General features: G+C 37.9%; 1 protein-coding gene and 1 long non-coding RNA gene across 3 annotated transcripts; both read right to left on the bottom strand.

The window, feature by feature from the left end:
* Nucleotides 1-1,242: 1,242 nt before the first annotated feature.
* On the bottom strand, nucleotides 1,243-4,985 carry LOC145111769 (uncharacterized). The gene is made up of 7 exons (XM_079048018.1): nucleotides 4,852-4,985; nucleotides 3,985-4,308; nucleotides 2,574-3,915; nucleotides 1,951-2,448; nucleotides 1,839-1,842; nucleotides 1,640-1,767; nucleotides 1,243-1,446 (listed from the first exon to the last, which is right to left on the bottom strand). Exons 1-7 carry the CDS (start codon nucleotides 4,983-4,985, stop codon nucleotides 1,243-1,245), a joined length of 2,634 nt encoding a protein of 877 aa, XP_078904144.1.
* A 7,659-nt stretch (nucleotides 4,986-12,644) lies between these two features.
* LOC145116684 (uncharacterized) lies at nucleotides 12,645-15,122 on the bottom strand. Of its 2 annotated transcripts, none has more exons than XR_013712257.1 (4): nucleotides 14,895-15,122; nucleotides 14,449-14,553; nucleotides 13,560-13,617; nucleotides 12,645-12,837 (listed from the first exon to the last, which is right to left on the bottom strand). It is a non-coding gene; the product is annotated as an uncharacterized LOC145116684 (long non-coding RNA). The 2 variants fall into 2 exon arrangements; XR_013712256.1 differs by having other exon boundaries at nucleotides 14,449-14,569.
* Between the last annotated feature and the right edge of the window lie 390 nt (nucleotides 15,123-15,512).

Genomic DNA, 15,512 nt, shown 5'->3' on the forward strand with positions numbered 1-15,512 from the left:
CCTTATATCCATAAGGATCTACAGTCCAAAATCCAATTATCTTATAAGTGCAATACCAGTCCCCTTTATTTGATTAATCTCTTTTAGTCACAAAATTAATTCTTAATTAATTCTTAACCAATATTAATTAAACAATATGATTTCTCTTTTAATATATTATTCTTATAATATATTAATAAACTATAATATCCTCTCTCTCCATTAATCATCTATTCAATTTGCTTTGGTGAAGGCAACCCAAAAGGACCATGCTACTATCGGGTCAAGTACATACCAAATATAGTTATGAGCTTAGACACCTAATTCAACAAAAACGAACATCCCGGTCCGAAACCACCAAAATTGGCACCCCATGCCGAACTACCACCTCCATTACGTAGATGTCAGCTAACTTCTTAGTAGATATGCGCTCATCAATCGGTATGAAATGCGCACTCTTGGTCAATCTATCAACAATGACCTAGATAGAATCAACACCACGTGCCATCCTTGGAAACTTTGTGATGAAATCCATGGTAATCTCTTCCCACTTCCACAAGGGAATGAGTAAGGGTTGCATCTTGGGTCTGTGATGTTTGGCCTTGACTTTCCTAGAAGTCAGGCACTGCTCAACAAACCAAGCTATTTCCCTTTTCATATAGGGCCACCAATAACTCAAACTCATATCCCTATACATCTTCGTGGCCCCCGCATGGATAGAAAACTTTGAATTATGCGCCTCCTCCAGAACCATCTGTCTCACCCTGACCGATGTCAGAACCCAAACTCTACCACACTGAGTCAACAAACCCCGACTGTCTCTGACAAATAAGGGAACCTTTCCCCTGATCCGCTCGACCTTCCAATTTTCCTTTTTCAATCCCTCCACCTGAGCCTTCTTGATCAAATCCATCAAAGGAAAAGTGACAATCATCCTCAATCAGATATCCTTGATAGAAGGACTCACGACCTTGCGGCTCAAATCATCAGCCACCATATTGGCCTTCACATGGTGGTATAGGGTCTTGTAATCATAATCTTTTACCATATCCACCCACCTCCTTTGTCACATGTTCAAATTTAACTGATCCATCAAATATCTTAAACTCTTGTGGTCAGTGTAAACAGTACACTAACCTCATACATGTAGTACCTCTAAATCTTGAGGGCGAAAAACACCACCCCCAACTCCAAATCATGCATAGGATAATTCGCCTCATGAGGCTTCAACTGCCTTGAAGTGTAATAAATCACGTGACCCCTCTACATAAGAACAACTCCCAATCCCGAAATAGAGGCGTCATAGTAAACCACGAAATCATCCAAACCCTCATGAAGCGCAAGAATCGTGGCCTCGTATAATATCTGCCTTAGAATCTCAAAAGCCAATTGTTGATCAGGCCTCCACCAAAAATTCACATTATTCTTTGTCAAACGGGTCAAAGGCGCTGCAATCTTGGAGAAATCCTGGATGAATCTCCAATAATAACCTGCGAAACCTAAGAAACTTCGAATCTCAGATGTGGTCCTCGGAAACTCCCATCGCATCACGGCCTCGATCTTGGTCGGGTCGACGAAGATACCCTTCGGGTTGACGATGTGCCCAAGGAACTGCACCTCACGCAACCAGAACTCACATTTGGAGAACTTGGCATAAAACCTCTCCCTCATCAGGGTCTGCAACACCTCCCATAAATGTTCCTAGTGTTGCTCCTTGGTCTTGGAGTAGACCAGAATATCCAGTGACGGAGCTTGAACATATAACTAGGGGGCCGAAAGTAAAAAAATCTAAAATAAACGTTATTACACAAAAAAATCAATTTTTTTTAGCATTTAAACACCAAAATACCTAAAGTTACTGTTCTTACATATAAAAAAACCAAATTTTTTAACAATTAAACACCAAAAATACCTAAAAAAGAATTACAACTCAGCCCGACGACCTTTAAGATCTTTAAAATCATCAATTACCGACTTCAAATCAATGTTTTCAACAATTTCCCTTTCTATGTAAACCACCAAATTGTTTGCGAGAAAGTCATCCAACATCTTGTTGCGAAGGCGGTTCTTGAATATTTTCATTGCAGAAAATCCCCTCTCTGTTGTTGCGGTAGAAACTGGAAGTGTCAAGATTAACCGAACCACTCTATCAAGCAAATAATACGTCTCACATTTCTGATTTTCCACAAGTCCCTTGCATAGGTCAGCAATAGTTGATACACCACTTAGCCTAGGATTCTTTGTCTTATCAATATTAAAAATCTCCAATTGATATCGTAATTGAATTCTCTCTTGCTCCGTAAAATCTTCGGGATAATACTTCTCAACAAGAAGACAAATCTGATCAACGTTAATCACTTTAGAGTGTTCTTTTGAAACTAAAGTAGAACTAAGACGTAACAACTCAATCGCCTGATCATTGAATCTACTATTCAACTCATGTAACTGTTTATGTGGATGTAAACAAATCTACTCGATAAAAATGTTCAAAAGTAACATGATTATCTGTTTTTCGAGGCCGATATCGAGTAGAAGTATATGGAGCATTCATATCTGGCATATCTATTTTATGTTTCTCACAAAAAAAATTGTACATGTGCAAGTAAAGAATCCCACCCGTTGTTTCTGAAATCATTTAGACCCTCCTTTGTTGCTGAAACTAACTTCATGGCATTAAGAATATCCTGGGATTTCTTTTGTAAAGCTTGAGAAAGTATATCAGTTTTTCCCATTAGTTCCTTCATCAGGTGAAGAATAAACACAAACTCAAATGATTTCAGGTAACAATAAGTTGCATCAGCATCTCCGCATTGAGAATAAATAGCAGATTCGTCATCAATTATTCCTTGGAGCACAACACAAGTACAATCAAATATGTTAAGCAAACTACAAACGGAACGAAGATGAGAACCCCAACGTGTATCACCAGCTCTTGTTAATGTCCCAACTTGATTCAATCCTTTGCCTGATTCAATTTCACCAAGTTCCAATAAATGCTCAATCTCAGTTGCCTTTGCCTTTTGTAACTCATCATGACGCTTACTAGAAGCACAAACCACATTAATTATAAAAATTAAGTTTGAAAAAAATTGGTGTACATGAATAATTTCTCTTGAAGCAGCCACCAGTGCTAGTTGTAATCTATGAGCAAAGCAGTGAACATAATATGCAGAAGGACAATCCTTAAGAATAAGTGCTTGTAATCCGTTCCATTCCATTCTCATATTACTAGCACCATCATACCCTTGACCACAGATTTTACTAACATCAAACTGATAGTGTAAAAGTTGTCTCCACATATTTGTTTTCAAGGTTAACGATAACGTATCCTTGACATGAACCAAATCCAAGAATCTTTCCCGAATGATCCCTTCGGCATCAATAAATCTCAAAACTATGGCCATTTTCTCTTTTTTAGACTCATCCCGTGACTCATCAACCATGACACAAAAGTATGAATCCCCCACTTCACTACGAATATGTTTTCGAACTTTATTTGCAATAATACTAAGAATCTCTTTTTGAATTTCTCCAGAAGTATACTTTGAATTATAAGGAGCTTTCTCTAATATAACATTTGCAACTTCATCATTATAAGATGCTAGAAGTTTTAGTAGTTGGAGAAAATTACCACGATTTTTGGAATTAGGACTTTCATCATTTCCGCGTAAAGCACAAGCTTGGAATGTTAACCAACGAACTGTGTCAATCGAAGCTTTTAATCGTAAACGATTCTTCAATATTTGCGCCTCATTTTGCTTCACTATGATATTTTCAATGTGTGCTTCTTGGTTGATCAAGTTTTCAGCGAATCCAACTGCATTTCTATGTTGTGAACAACCAATGTGTTTCAAGAATGCACAATTTTTCCCGTCATTAACTTTTTTCCAATTGTCAAATCCTTTAACAGTAAATGCATCATAACCATGACTCACACTTGGTTTATCGTTAAATATATAACAAATAAAACAATAAGTTCAGTGTGTTGTTGGAGAATATTCTAACCAATTAGGGAAAATGTTGAACCAAGAGTATTGGAATCTACGAGGATGTTTCTTTGAACCTTTAGCATGATACTCTTTAAGACGTATTTGGAAAGGTCCTAAAGTCATATAAGCTCGTCTTACTTCTTCTCTTAAATTAACCGGATAATCCCACATTTGTTTTCGTTTAGCAAGATCTCTTTCTAGTTGCTTAAGATCCACCTCATTAGGATTTGATTGTGTGGCTTCAGAAATGTCATTCTCTTGTTGATTTCTATGTTGTTGCGGTTGTGGTTCACTTGTTGAAGCTTTTTGACGTTTACTCTCGTGATTTTCATTAAGTGTTCTTCATCATCACCCATTCTTTTGAAAAAAGAATGAATGGTTTTCATCTTGCCCATGATTATATCTATAAAAAAAATCAAAATGTATGAACAATTCATTCAAAATCTACCAATTAACTTTAATTTCTGCAAAAGAAAACATATAACATTGTTTGAGATTCTAATTTCTTGATTCCTAAATTCCAACAACAATAAAATGGAGGAACAATTCAAATTAATTAACAATCTCAGCTCATTTAAGACAAACAACAAGCAATTAGAGGAACAAATCAACAATCTTAGCTCATTTGGAGTTTTGGACAAACAAGAAGCAATTGTAGGAACAACAATGTGTGAAATCATTTAACTGTGTGAACTGTAAAATTCCCACAAGGCCACAACAATCAATTAACCAAATTTACAAATGGAGACTGAACACTGAACAACAGAACAAGATTACACGAAGGAACATATAACATTGTTTCATTTGTTTGAGATTCTAAGTTCTTGACTAGTTAAATTTCTGATTTTTCTTCCAGATTACACGAAGGAAGAATAGAACTTACAGAAGAGAAGACTGAAGATTGGAATTTAAAAGTCTGCTAGCTGTTGTCGCCTGCTGTGCTGGCGTGCTGCGTCTGCTGTGGTCTATGGAGGCCGGAGGCGGAGCGGACAGTGAGGCGTGAGGCACTGAGGCCATGAGGCCTCCGACGACTAGAACAGCGACCAATGAAGAACGGATTCAACGGATTGACAGAAGATGAGGATTGGGATTTTCCGATTTGGGGTTCGATACTTCAATTCACATCATTCCGATTGGGCAGGAGGGGCCAAAGCCCAATTTTCTTACATCTGGGCTTATATCTCGAAAAATTATTCTTAGTTGGACTACTTCTAACCCAAAATTTAGGGGGGGAGGGGGGCAAGACCTGGCCCTAACAAAGATGCGTCCCTGAGAATATCATTAATGAATACAGTCACAGACCGATCCAATATTGGCTTACAAACTTGGTTCATGAGATCCATGAATGTGGCTAGTGCATTGGTGATCCCGAATGGATCACCATGAACTTGTAATGACCATAAAGAGTCCTGAAGGATGTCTTCTGTACATCATCATCTCTGACCTTCATCTGATGGTACCCCGATCGCAAATCAATCTTGGAAAAGCAAGATGCACCCTGAAGCTGATCTAACAAATCGTCAATCCTCGGAGGTGAGTAACGGTTCTTCACCGTTAGCTTATTCAAATCATGTTAATAAATGCACATTTTGTGTGAACCGTCCTTCTTATTCACAAATAGAATCGGTACTCCCCACAGAGAGCTGCTCGGACGAATAAAACCCTTGTCTATCAGTTCCTGAAGCTGTGTAGACAACTCCTGCATCTTTGGTGGTGCCAGGTGATACGGTGCCTTGGATATCGGGGTCGTACCAGGAACCAGATCAATCCGAAACTCAACCAGCCTCTCGGGAGGCACTCCTGGTAAATCCTCAGGAAACACATCGGGTAAATCCTGAACAATGGGCACCCCACTCAACTCGGACGTGCCCTCAACTCGAGTTTTTGCAACATAAGCTAGGATCCCAGAACAACCCTATTGCAGGTATCTCTTGGCCCTCGCAGCTGAACAGAGAGCTGGCCCATGCGAAGCTCTCTTACCAGGAATAACCAGTTCTCCCCCACATGGGGTTCGAACCCTCACTAACTGCCACTCGCAATCGATCGTGGCCCCATAGGTACCCAACCAATCAATCTTGATAATAACCTTCGATCCTCTCAAAGGAATCGACACCAAATCAATAGAGTACCTCTCACTAATAGATTCAGGACACACCCACGATGAACCCTCGAACCACTCACGGTACGGTCATCTGCAATATCAACCTCTAGTGGAGAATCCAAAGTCCCGGGAGAATCATCAATGCGGCTGGCGCAGGTACCGCCACTGCTCCCCCTGACAATCTCGAACAATCGGCCTTTTTATGTCCGGTCTGATAGAGATAACAAATTTACCTCTCGCTTCTGGCAGAGTTTGCAAAAATCCCTTGGTACTTGCTTGAATATGAGTACAACCTACCATCCTCAAACCGATGGCCGAAGTGAAAGAAACATCCAAACACTTGAAGACATGCTCAGAGTTCCTCTAGTTGAGTTCTCATACAATAATAGCTATCACACGAGCATTAAAGCAGCACCGTTCGAAGCACTATACGGCCGAAAATGTCGATCTCACATTTTTTGGACTGAAGTTGGCGATACCCAACTGGCTAAAAAATTCGCAGGGAATACCCTACGAACAGGCCTAGAGATTATCCACAAGACAGCCGAAAAGATAGTCTAGATACGAGAGAACATGAAGGCAGCATATGGCCGTCAAAAGAGCTACATTGATGTAAGGTGTAAACCCCTAGAGTTCTAAGTCAGAGATAGGGTGATGCTAAAAGTATCTCCTTGGAAAGGAGGTATAAGGTTCGGAAAGCGGGGTAAACTGAATCTGAGGTACATAGGACCATTTGAAATCCTTGACAGGATAGGTCTGATTACCTATCGACTTAGGTTACCCCAAGAGCTTAATAAAATGCATGACGTCTTCCATGTGTCTAATCTTAAAAAGTGCCTTTCCGGCGATACACTTGTCATTCTACTTGATGAAATTCAGATTAACCCTAAATTGAACTTCATCGAAGAGCCAGTCGAAATCATGGATAGAGAGGTCAAACAACTCAAGCAGAGTCGGATTACCATTGTTAAGGTATGGTGGAACTCAAAGTGAGGACCAGAATACACATGGGAATGAGAGGACCAAATGAATGACAAGTACCCTCACTTGTTCGAAGGAAGCCCGATGACAAGATAAAATTTTAAGACGAAACTTCCTAAACACGGGGAGAATGTGACAACCGAGAGGTTTTCGTCACTAATCACTTTTAGGAAAGAGTAGGAAAAATATATGTAATAGCTTAGTATCGTAATATTTGATTTTGAGATAATAAAAATCAAATTTGCCATTACATTCATTTGTTAAAATGACTATTAGGCTCGAAGAATTAGTCTCAAAAAATTTGTATCGTTTTCTAAGCTGGTTAACATACTTGGAAAGTACTCATTAACATGATCTTAAGGATATAAGATTCCTAAAAATCAGAATCCAAAGGAAAGAATTATGGATTTTATAAAAATATAAATCAACCGCGTAATTAAAATTAATTACGTCAAAACGGTACTTAGATATTGGTTGAGTTTTCACTTAAAGTGAAAAAAGGAGATTCGTAGTACTCCTTAAGATATAAATTTTAGGACAAAGATTGCCAAAAACGGGACCCGTATGAGAGAGATGATTTTTGTGAAATCCTTTATTTTTACCCCCGTTAGGCACAAAAAAGAAAGTCAAAACTAACTAAAGAAACTTAAAGGAGAGTTGTAGTACCCATTGAGATCATCACATATATATATATATATATATATATATATATATATATATATATATATATATATATATATATATATATATATATATATATATATATATATATATATAAAGAGGGCTTAGATGGGAGCTTGCACAAAGAAGTTTTGATTTTTGAAAAAGCTTTTTGTGCGTGCGAGGTGCACGTCTATTCCCACCGCCCACCTGACACCGGATTTGAGTTGATTGCGAGTGATGTGGTTAATTTGGGAAGTGACACATAGCCTTCTTTGGATGGAGCCACGATGATCACGCGCGACGTGTGGAAATATTTGTGTTGCACGCACCCTAACTCCATGACTATAAATAGAAGGCCCTATAGATCACTTTTTCACACCTTCCATCGTCATTCTCTCTGAAATTCTCGAAGATGATGCCCTTAGATACGTATGTATATATCTATACGGGTTGACACCCCCACCTACGGTTGCTAGCTACAACCACGAGGGATCAATCGAAGTGGGTGGTAATTATCTTTGGTATTTATCCACGACGTCAAATGAAGCGTCGTAAGGGGTTATATCTAGTCACATAGCTCAGCTATAGGAATCACTATAAGCATTAACTTGTTTATTTATTTAGAAAGCACGGATTCGGTTTCTCATTTTATCAAACATTTTCGAAACATGATTTTATCTACAAAAGAAATACTTTTCAAAAAAAATTTAAAAGTATATTTACTGCAGTTAGCAGAAAACCTGTAACTCTCACCAACCTTTGTGTTGAGCCTCAAACTTTATTTTTTTCTTAGGAGATCATTGAACCAACTTTTAGTAGAAGAATTGTTCATGGATTTCGGGCAACCTAGTTTTATCTAGTTTTTGTTATACCGGCCTACTTGTTAAGGTAAATTTATAAACTTATTATTATTATTATTGTATGAACCTTGTATTCAAACCTTAAAGTGGAATGTAACTGATGTATTGTTATTTTTGTAACTTGTGAGGTATATTCAATTTGCTTGTGATCCATGAACTAAGTCGCACAGTCCGACATGTTTCGCCGCCTCGGTCGGGTGTGTAAAAAAAATCATGCGACATCCTCTTTATTTTAGACATTGTTCATATAATTAAAACATATTATCATCATCATCTCTCTCTCCCTCTCACCCGACCCATCCATCCACTCACCCACCCTACCAGCACCCCTCCCCCGCCCACACACATTCACCCAAGTTAGAGTCATCATTAGGTCTAGGAAAAAATAATGGAGATACAAGACTCAAAAACTGAATTTTGGGCACTAAAATAGTCTATATCTGACCATCAATGATTTTTCTATAATTTTCACAAAACAGGAACAGAATAGGGTAATTTCAAAAAATCACTCATTTGTCCTTACATGGTTAATTTGGCATCTTAACCCATTAAGTCATCATCTACGGACCTCCAGGGCTGTAAAGTAACATCTTAATAGTAGCAACATTTCATTGAATCAAAATGGTAACCTAAAATTCAACCCCTAACCCAAAGTATGTCGTCAAAAGTGAAAATCCAAAGTACAATGCCATAAAAGTAATTCATGGACTTAGGGTTTTAGCTTTCGATCACACAACACCCAAAAAACATTAAAGACCCAAAAATGTTGTTGGAAACATCACCACCTACTGCTATCATGGCGGTGATAGTCGGAGGTGGCTGTCACCACCCTAGTGGTGGTGGTGGTGGTGGCGATGTTTACTAAGGAAGAGAAAGATTTGCAAAGGAAAAACAAAGATTTAGATACCTTAAGAGAGGAATTTGGTCCTAAAAGTCATAGGTTGAGTTCCTCTCGACTTCACTTCAGATTTTCGACGACCCAAGGAAAAAGATGTTGGCAATGGTGGTTTTTCCAGCGAGAAGATGGTTGTGATTACTTGTTCGGTGGCACAAGGAAGGAAGAGCAAGAAAGATAGCAGTTTAGGGTTTTGAGGATTTCTTGGCTGCAACAAATGATGCAAGGAGAAGGGAAATAAGGTCTCTCGTAACCAACATAAAAACGTGCACATACAAACATAATTTTTCCACTATTGGCATAAATGCCCCTTAATCTACTAATCTTCACAAAAACACTTTCAAAATGTAACCAAACCAACCCTACTCGCTAAATATTAACAATATAAGCCTCCCCAAATAAAATCTATGGATTTTTTATTAATTTAATACATATAGAATATCTGAATAATAAAAATAAAATATACTGAAACTTGGGGCATTACAGTGTCCCACCTCACCCTCATCGTATGTGACACACACACATAACCTCTCAATGAAAGGTTTGGTCTCATTCTATGCATTTCCCTTGTTTCACTTCCAATCCTTTGATATTGTATTTATAACGCTTAAATCTTGAATTTAGTTGAAGGAACTTGAATCTTAACACCAAAAATAGCCTAATTGCACCCAAAATCACCCTTAGATTTGAGAGATTTTAAGAGTAGCTTATTGAAATGAGAAAGGTGGAAATGGTTGAAATTTTATCTTTTACATTGTCGGTCAAAGAAAGTCAACGTTGGTAAAAAAAATTCAATGCAATGTTGAACGCATGGTGAAGCTAGCATTAGAACCTAGCTTAACACGATGTACATACATGATATGGACCTTGCGTTGACGCTCACCTATGTAACTTTGAGGTGATGATTCTTCAACATTCTAAAGGACTTCATTGGTCAAACCAATTTCATTTTTATTACTTAGCAACACTTTCAAAAGTGTTTAATTTGGTATAACTTCATACCTTTCACCCATTTCTTTTATTATACATATGTTTGATGACCAAAACACATTTTTGTTAAACTCAGGTCTCATAGTACATATTATTATTTAAAGAGATCTTAATATTTATGCAATTTTTTATAACCATTTATGCTTCAATTAGAGGATGTTATATAAAAGATGAGAATCAAACACAAATCAATGAATAGTACCATAAATTTTAAGAAAAAAAATATTGATAATATTATGATTTGATCCCATGAATATTTATAACCAAATAGCCAAAAACATTTAGGGTTTTATTATTAAGTGAAAAGTATAATTGTAGTGACAAGGAAACTGACTATAAATAAGAAAAATAACTAAGGTCAAGTTGTTAACCTATCTAAGAAGCTCGCCAAATTAAAACTAAGTAAACCCCTAATATGAAAAGACTAAGGTGGTGTTTATTATATATATATATATATATATATATATATATATAGTTCGGATCCTGTGAGGACTCAAATTTTAGTTAGGACTGGGAAGACAATTCTCGTCCAATTGAGCTCGTTAAGGGAATTTAGGTCAAAAAATATTTTGAAAGAGTTGGGTCAAAAGATAAGGCGTTCTTGGGTTGCTCTGAACAAGATTCTATATGAATGTCTACTTCACGGCTTACAACTAAAGCGAGTATCAATCATACAGAAAACAATTTTTTCAATTAAATGTGTTTTTTTCTTCATCGATCAGAAATTTCTTATTAAACCATGCTAGTATAACTCAATTTTTTTTCATGGATTTTCTCATCAATCAAAGATTGATTATTCACCAACGTTGAATTGTTAATAGTCAATCATACAAACCAAATTTTAAATCATGAACCAAAAATGATTTTTTTTCTTCTGTTTTTCTGATAATGGTAATGATTAAAACTCAAATATTTTGTGAATCCATGACAATTTTGATTGAAATCTACATTTGAATTGAAACTTCAAAACATTCTTTGAATAAATTCATTATATGAACTACTTTGTCAAACACAAACAAAAAATGATTTTTTTTCTTCTATTTTTCTAGTAATGATGTTGCTTTTATATGGATTGTATATGTTCGTAAGCAGATGTAGTATGAATATTAAATTATAAAAGGGTTTTCAACTTATGTTTAATGATGTCTTACAGGTGTTTGATGAAATGCTTAAGAGAGTTCATGATTTTTTCTACTTATGTTCATCTTTCCTAGTTCAAATTTGTGTTTAGTGGGTGTCTTTGGGATGGGTTTTTTCTTTCGGTTATGTGCATATATATATATATATATATATATATATATATATATATATATATATATATATATATATATAGGTTTTATTGTGTTTTTTGTGATCGTGTGGATGATCTGATGGTTCAACTTGCTTTATAATTGATGCCTTTGTGTTCAAAATTTTGTGTCTAGATAAGTTTGTTTGTAGGGCTTCCTTCAGGTAGTCTGGTCGTTATTTTGAAATTATATAAAATCTATGTTTACATTAATTATAGAATTAAGAAACATCTTTCATAGTTCAGTTATTCTATAACACTCATAGTATTCATCAAATTCCAATTGTAGAAAGTTATAATAAGTGTAGAGTAGAACACTACCATGAAGAATTACTTGAAATTTCAAAAGTAAAATGTGTCACACCATCAGCTTTGTTATACATGATGATATGATTTAAAATACTTTGTGTAATGATACTAAATATTGTATTATACTCATTGTTTGAAAACAAAAGCATCAGAGATGGATCAAGGTTTAGAAAATATAGAATCTATAGTGGATATTAATAATGGAACAACTGGAAACAAAAACATAACAGAAAAGAAAGCTATATTGAAGGTAAATATTTTTTTCTTATTAATGACTTTTTTTTGTATAAAATGCTTCTTTGAAACATTGAAATATTGTATCTTCATTAGCAAATGTTGGATCTTCGTCTTCTTATAGACATGATCCAATTGAGCATAAATCAAAATTTCTAGAAAAAAACTATAACTAGTGAAGAGCTCATAAGGTATTTGAATTGCTTTTTTAAATTATTGTTATTCTTTGCGCGCACAACCTGCTTGTATTTATGCCCATGTGAGATGTAAGTGAGTGATTTCATACTCTTCATTTACACTGCCTTTTACTATTTATGTGAGATTTATAAATCTAAAATATGTTTGGATGAAAGTGTAACGACCCAAAAATCAAGGGTAAAAATTTCATTTTTAATATAGCTAAAACATTGATACCATTTATTTAAAACATTTCAAATCATCATTAAGTAAAACATTTATCAGAGTCCTTCCCAAAATCATTCATTCCAGAAATCATAGGTGTGTGCACTGCGATCAATCCGAGCCCTTCCTTTCCAAAGCGATGATACCTGAAACCATAACAAAACCTGTAAGCACGAAGCTTAGTGAGTTTCCCAGAGCATACCATACACACAATCCACATATCACATACCATGTTAGCTATAAAAGCTACCCGTATCATATATCCTGTTAGCTATAGAAGCTACCTATAACACATAAGCCATGCATACAAAAACCTGTAAGGATGTCGTGGGCTTCCCCCAGGGTCTTACACCATTGTGCCATGGGCAACCCCACATGGTCTTAACCTAGGAATGTCATGGGCTACCCCACATAGTCTTACTTCCAATTGCCACGGGCTCCCCCCGGGGTCTTCCATGCAATAACATACATAATCACATAACATATCATATAACACAGAAATATGTACACATAACACAAACATAAACCTGTAAGGATGTCGTGGGCTCCCCCCAGGGTCTTACACCATAGTGTCATGGGCTACCCCACATGGTCTTAACCTAGGAATGTCATGGGCTACCCCACATGGTCTTACATCCAATGCCATGGGCTACCCCACATGGTCTTTACCTAGGAATGTCCTGGGCTACCCCGCATGGTCTTATATCCAATGCCACGGGCTCCCCCCCCCCCCCCCCCCGGGGTCTTCCATGCAATAACACACAATCACATAGCATATCAAATCACAGAATGACTAACACATATACCATAATCACATAATGGGCCGACCTTGGTGCCTTAGACCCATAGGTATGGTGAGAAGACTCACGTGACACTGTCGAAGTCCCGGGATTGCAACTCCAGCTGTTGGTTGGTAGGTTCCCGAACTGTCAACATCAAACAATACCCAATTAATAATTGGGTTCGAAGCCCAAGGTCCAACTCACACTCCAAAGGCCCAATAGACAAGTAATGGCTCAAAGCCCAACATATGGCTCAAAGCCCAACATATGGCCCAATTTTCCAAATTAGGCCCAAATCTCTACATGGACTCATTTTAAGGCCCAATCAATTATTCTAGTCCAAACAATTGGCATTCTGATGGCCCAATAACTAATAATCTTCAAGGTCCAATTATGGCCCACTTATAGCCCAATTTTCCAAATTGGGCCAAAGCCTCTCTAATGGGTCTTATCCTAAAGCCCAATAATTCCTTAGTCCGTACATATGTTCCCAATTGGCCCACCAAGGCCCACAGCAGCTTAGTCCAATAAATGGCCCAATAAGAATCCACACCCAATTAGGGTTTTTCACATAAAATGACGATTAGGGTTAAGTGTTCTTACTTAACCCATTGAGGACTTAATCCATTAAGTCCATTATTCCACTAGACCAAACACACAAAGTAATCGGGCGTAAATCAAAATTCCAAATCCAATGGTCTAAACGCGGGTCCCGACAAACCCAAAATACACATTCCCAAAATTAGGGTTTTCTAAACCCTAATTAGGGTTTCCAACCAATCACAAAACCAATTAATCCAATAGTTAAGCTTTTACAATAATTAAAGTCTAATCAAGTCGGGTACCACCTACTACCACCTCGAGCAGTGGTGGTTGGCGGTGGTTCACGGCGGCAGCCACCACCTCACGGTGGTGGTGGTTATGTTCTTGGGCCAACACACACCAAAAGCACTCTAAACATCAAACCCAACGCACCCGAAAGCTCACAGGCACCCGAGATGGTGGCTATCAGTGGCAGAACAGTGGCAGCAGGTGCCGGCCACCACCTCACGGTGGTGGTGGTAAGTTTTCTTCGGTTTCCTGGCCAAGAAAAGGTCTATAAAACATTAACCCATGAAATAAGTTCACATACACACCTAACCACCCTCCCCACAGCGGCAAGTGGTAACAAAGAGGAGGTAGAGGACGACAACATGTGGCAGCCACCACCTTATGGTGGCGGCGGTGGGTTTTCTGACCAATAAATCACATCCAACACCACCACTTCCGAAAACAGTCCATACCACCTACAAGGCGGCAGAAACGGCGTCGGGGCTAAAAGAGTCGGTGGCCGAGGCCGGCAGCTGCGGCAAGGATGTTTCCTCACGTCACAGTTACCGGAAAGACAAAGTAGAGGAGATATGGGTTGCAGTTTCACTTACCGAGAGCTTCTGATTGCTCGAGAGCCACGTACCGACGCCCACAGCGCGCTTCCCGGCCCTTGGCGATTTTCTTGGCAGCTCACGATGGTTACCGGTATATCTTCGATTTCGCCAGCGACTGGAGCGACATCAATGGTGTTTGGCGGCCATGCGACGAGGAGGTGGCGATGGATGGAGTTCGAGACACAAGGGTGACGGCTGGAATTCCCGGTAGTGGCGGCTGAACCATGTTCCTTAGGTTTAGGGTTACTGCGCATAAGAGGGTAACGGGTTATACCCGTCCAATCTTAAAATTTGACTCATAGTTACACAACCTACCCTTCCCTCTCAATTCTTTTCAACACAAGCCCAAATGTTACCATGCAACCCCTCCATGACAAATTCTTTTCAACTTAGGTACTTAATTTACCCTTTTAGTCTCAACCATCCAAAATCCTTTCATATTAAGTCCAAATGATACCAAAAACACCCCGACTTCTTAAATCCTTTTCAAATTAAATCCATAGTTTACCAAACAACCCTCAAACTTCAAAATTCTTTACAAACTAGTCGAAAAATTACATTTTAACCCCCGAAGGTCCAAAATATATCGTTTGGCTCCCCGAAACCAAAACCCTA

This window comes from Lactuca virosa, chromosome 5, assembly GCF_052849685.1.
Source record: "Lactuca virosa cultivar CGN04683 chromosome 5, Lactuca_virosa_CGN04683_v6, whole genome shotgun sequence".
Lineage (NCBI taxonomy): Eukaryota > Viridiplantae > Streptophyta > Magnoliopsida > Asterales > Asteraceae > Lactuca > Lactuca virosa.

Excerpts from the sequence above, each read along its gene's own strand:
- LOC145111769 (XM_079048018.1), bottom strand. The coding sequence starts at position 4,985 with ATGGCCTCAGTGCCTCACGCCTCACTGTCCGCTCCGCCTCCGGCCTCC. Across the intron at positions 3,916-3,984 it reads TTCAACATTTTCCCTAATTG|TGTGAGTCATGGTTATGATG; the intron begins GTTAGAATATTC and ends CGATAAACCAAG. Across the intron at positions 1,447-1,639 it reads CAGACCCTGATGAGGGAGAG|GATTTCTCCAAGATTGCAGC; the intron begins GTTTTATGCCAA and ends AGATTCATCCAG.